At 47.8% G+C, this 4,788-nt stretch overlaps 1 protein-coding gene across 2 annotated transcripts in view; it reads right to left on the bottom strand.

The window, feature by feature from the left end:
* Positions 1 to 227: 227 nt before the first annotated feature.
* LOC118213136 (tenascin-like) overlaps positions 228 to 4,788 on the bottom strand; it is a 63,784-nt gene continuing 59,223 nt past the window's right edge. For both annotated transcript variants that reach the window (XM_035391852.1, XM_035391853.1), the window contains exons 19-23: positions 4,162 to 4,313; positions 3,533 to 3,629; positions 3,244 to 3,405; positions 2,520 to 2,683; positions 228 to 1,932 (exon numbers count right to left, since the gene is read on the bottom strand). In XM_035391852.1, coding sequence (XP_035247743.1) covers positions 1,822 to 1,932; positions 2,520 to 2,683; positions 3,244 to 3,405; positions 3,533 to 3,629; positions 4,162 to 4,313 — 686 coding nt within the window. In that variant the 3' untranslated portion in view covers positions 228 to 1,821. The remainder of the gene's footprint in view (positions 1,933 to 2,519; positions 2,684 to 3,243; positions 3,406 to 3,532; positions 3,630 to 4,161; positions 4,314 to 4,788) is intronic.

Here is a 4,788-nt window from a genome sequence, read left to right as displayed (position 1 = left end):
CTCAGTATCTCATGCACCTACCGACGTTATGTTATAGGTTTATATACTAGCTACTACTGTCAGTTCTGACACCGATTAGCCCTTTTGTAAGTGACTCTGAATAAGTGCTGAATGCTAAATGTAATGTGAGTAATCACCCTTTAGACAATGTGTGTAACAGCAAAGCCAGAAAAAGCAGAGGACAGAAAAGTTATATTAAAAAATGTTGATTTGCAATAAGGCATTACTAAACAAAGGTTGTTTGTTTATTAAGGGATACAGAGAAACATCTTTTTTTTTTAAATTTCAGTTATAAAACAACAAATTCAAATGTAAGTGACATCATTTACACAGCTATTCAATCATGTCTTACTGGCATGTTCATATTATGGAAGGTTTCCCTCGTTAGAATACAGACTTTATGCCCTCAAGCATTCAAACTAGGAGTGGTAGGCCAAGATGTGGTTCTTACTAGGTGGAATATATACATTTAGTTTCTTTTTAGTTTTAAAAGCCTCTAGTTCCATTTCTTTTTTTAAAATCTTCACAAGGGACAAAACTTTTCCCCAAGTCAGTTTCATCTTTTTATTGAGTAACAACTTTAATTAAAAAGTGGAAGCACCATTCCTTTATTTTAAACTTCCCTAAAATTTAGTTTCACATTTTTCAAAAAAAAAAAAAAAAAAAAGGAAAAAAATAAAATTAAAAAAATAAAAATGTACCGGTCATCGTGCATTATTTTAGATATATTATAATTGAGTAGCAGGTCCTGCCTTGGATGTTCTGTAGAAGGACATAATATAAAGATAAGACATTTTAATTATTTTAGATTTCCTCTGTCCCTGCCTTGGGCTGGTAGGACACAGTCTGTGTTCTCTTCATGTTTGAAACAGTACATCAGATGATTTAATTTAGAAATGCATCTCCCTCTCTCTTAAACAGAGAAGAGATAGTGAAGATGGAGGGATGGAGGAGTAAGGAAAAGCGTAATGGAAGAGGAGACAAAAGCTATGTCTCCATACCAATGCTAAACTTGTCTAATACTGCAGCTTAATTTCCAAAAATTAATTACACTGAAATACAGACTTCCCAAAGGAAGCCTGGGCCACATGGAATAGCAGCTCATAGTTCAGTTAACAAATAGAAAGTTAGTCTTGTTCAGAAAGCATGCTAGTTTGTGAAAAGGTACTGATGGGGAGAGTAAAATAAAACACTTAAATTTTTTTTGAAAAAACCACTGTGCAAACAGATGTGGCCCCCTCTGTAGAAAAACCTGGAATGACCTCCTGAGACTGTGTATCATGGACACAGAAGACAGCGCAGGTCAAACCCATCATAGTAAAAAAAAATCCATTTAAATCCACGAGCGAGAGACTCAGTGGCGCCCTCTGCTGGGAGCATTTGGGATCACCGCTGTCCTGTATTCCGCCCCAGAGCAGGCCTCTTTCTTTGGTGTGTGTACATGTAGGTTGTTTTTTTTTTTGTTACTGTGCTTAAACAGTACAGGTCCGCGGCAACTGCAGCAGTCCAGCCTTGGTGAGATGCATTCGGCCTGCCTGCCTGTCTGTCTGTCAGACTGCCTGGGAGTCTCGCTGGAGGTCTGGGGACCGAGCGACAGAGGGAGAGGTGAGGCGAGATGGTTCTGTGTTCTCGTACTTGGCGGTGGCTTTGTTCAGTTCAGGGGAAGGGAATGTTTGTGTGTGTTGGGGGGGGGGGGGGGTAAAGTCATATTGGTATTGGGCAGGGACAGAGGAGAGAGGGAGGGGTGTGGTGGTGGAGGGGAGGGGGGGGGGGCGAGCGGCTTGGCTGGGCGGGGCTGAAGGGGTCTCATGGGGAGGCGTTTTATGATCGTTTCCGTCTTCCTTCAAAGTTTCTGAAGTTGACCGGCCTCATCTTCATTTCCACGAATTCGATGGAGTGCTCGTGCCCCTTCCAGTGGAACCAGTTTACACCCTGGGGGAAAGGAGGGGAGCGGGGGCCAGTCAAACACAGAGGCTTCGTCAAGGCCGGTCACTGCACAGAAATGTTCTGCAGTTGTGCGTTCTGAGGCTGGCTGGCACAGGTATGAGCTTTACAGAGGCTGTTTGCCATAGATATACACTTCAAACAGGCCAGTTGTCATAGATATGCACTTTACAGAGGCTGTTTGCCATAGAAATATGCTTGAAACAGGCCGGTTGTCATAGATATGCACTTTACAGAGGCTGTTTTCCATAGAAATACACTTCAAACAGGCCGGTTGTCATAGATATGCACTTTACAGAGGCTGTTTGCCATAGAAATACACTTCAAACAGGCCGCTTGTCATAGATATGCACTTTACAGAGGCTGTTTTCCATAAAAATACACTTCAAACAGGCCGGTTGTCATAGATATGCACTTTACAGAGGCTGTTTTCCATAGAAATACGCTTCAAACAGGCTGGTTGTCATAGATATGCACTTTACAGAGGCTGTTTTCCATAGAAATACACTTGAAACAGGCCGGTTGTCATAGATATGAACTGTACAGAGGCTGGTTGCCGGGCGACGCTCCCTCACCTTGCTGTGGCTGTTGTCGCCGTAGCGCCCCATGACGTTGACGCGGTGGCAGTTCTTGTACCAGAAGGCGCCCTTGTAGGACAGGGCGCAGTTGGTGACGGCGATGTCGTTGTCGTTGTCGTAGGTGGAGAAGGGGCGGCCTTGATGGTAGCTCAGCGAGTCGCCTGAGAAAGGGGAACAAAAAACCCGGGGAGGACCGGAACTCATCGACCGGAAAAAAAACGGTCCCCGGTCGATGAAATCCTGTGACGATTACGCCGGTCCAACCTGACCGCAATTACGTTGGCCTGCATTGTGAGCGATTCGGTTATGTCCCCTGCCTCTGCTTACCTGGGTAGTGCAGGTGGAGGTAGTTTTAGGCTTAATTACCTAATTGCCTGATTGCCTCCACCTGCCTGGGGCCCAATTATAAGCCCAGTAGTATGAGGCAGGGGAGATTTTCTTTTGGGGCTTTTGTGTTTTGGGTAGAGATCTTTTCTTCGAGATCTTATTTGGGGCTGTGTGTGGTTTGTGTTTTGTGGAGATCTTTTTTTTGAGAACAAAAGATCTCAAAACAAAAAGTGTTTTTGTTTGTTTTAGTTTGTGCCTTAGTTTGTAATTTAGATTAATAAATGTCTGGGTTTGTTTTTAGATCCGTTTCTGTCTGTTTTTGGGGCAGGCCCTTTGAGCCGGCCGTAACAGACGCGGTTAGAGACGCTTGATTAATACGGAGAGAGGGGCGTACCTGCGGTGCCGCTGTAGCTGCCCAGGCCGAGCTTGTAGCGGCCGCGAGGCTCGTTGACCACGAACTTGTCGTACTGGGCGTAGGCCTCCTCGCCCTGGTCCCGCAGGTCCACCCGCAGCTCGTACTGCCCGGCCGTGGACACCTTGTGCAGGTTGCTGAGGCCTGGGGGGGGAGGAGCGACAAGCGCCGTGGTTACGGTTGCCAAGGTGGAGCGAGGAGAGGGGAAACGAGGGCGGTGGAGCGAGGGAGGGAGAGGGAGAGGGGAAAATGAAAGGAGGGGGTGACTTACCGAACCAGAACTCGTTGTTCAATTCGCCGAAGCCGGCAGAGTAATTCCTCCAGTTCCTGAAGAACTCCACGTTACCATTCTGCCGTCTCAGGATCACCTGCGGAGACAAGGGGCTGCAGGGTCAAATCCCAGGTTGGGGGCACAGTAACAGAACACCTGAGTGTGTGTGCGTGTGTGTGTGTAGCAATTCAGGGTTTATTGCCTTAAAAGCATTATTATTTATATTATTAAGCGTTATTTCTCAGAGCAGATACTGACAGAGCACAGTCAGAGCTCAGTCACAGCACAGTCACAGTCACAGGCGCGGCGCAGTCACAGCACAGCCACAGTTCAGTCACAGCACAGTCATCTCTCAGTCACAGTCAGTCACAGCTCAGTCACAGTCACAGGTGCGGCGCAGTCGCAGTCACAGCTCAGTCACAGTAACAGTCACAGCACAGTCAGAGCACAGTCACAGTCCAGTCACAGCACAGTCAGAGCTCAGTCACAGTCAGAGCACAGTCACAGTCCAGTCACAGCACAGTCAGAGCTCAGTCACAGTCAGAGCACAGTCACAGTCCAGTCACAGCACAGTCAGAGCTCAGTCACAGTCACAGTCACAGGCGCAGTGCAGTTGGGCGGTCACTCACGATCCAGCCGCCCCCGTCGGTGCTCATGTCGCAGTACACCTGGAGGGGCTTGTTCTCCGCTCCGCCGATGTAGATGGTGTAGAGGCCGGAGGCCGTGTCCCCGTTCAGCAGGGCCTGGCTGCAGTCTTTCGGGAACTTGTACAGCAGGCCGGCTATACGCACAGGCACACACAAACACGCACGCAGGCACACACACACGCACACACACACACGCACACACACACACGGACGCGTGTACGCGCACACACGTACATACACGCACGCACAGGCACACACAAACACACACAGGCACACACACACACGCACACACAGGCGCACACACACACACACGCACACAAAAACTTTCGTAATTAGACATACATGCAGTATATATTATGGTGTTGTAAAATGTGTTTTATATATATATATATATATATATATATATATATGAGGGTCAGAGCAGTGACAGACAGAGGGAGAGTGACAGACAGAGGGAAAGGGGTGGAGCTGTGGGATGATGGACAGAGCAGTGACAGACAGAGGGAGAGTGACAGACAGAGGGAAAGGGGCAGAGCGGGGGGATGATGGACAGGGCAGTGACAGACAGAGGGAGAGTGACAGACAGAGGGAAAGGGGCAGAGCGGGGGG

Source organism: Anguilla anguilla, chromosome 14 (genome assembly GCF_013347855.1).
Source record: "Anguilla anguilla isolate fAngAng1 chromosome 14, fAngAng1.pri, whole genome shotgun sequence".
Lineage (NCBI taxonomy): Eukaryota > Metazoa > Chordata > Actinopteri > Anguilliformes > Anguillidae > Anguilla > Anguilla anguilla.
This window is presented reverse-complemented; position numbering and strand designations above follow the sequence as displayed.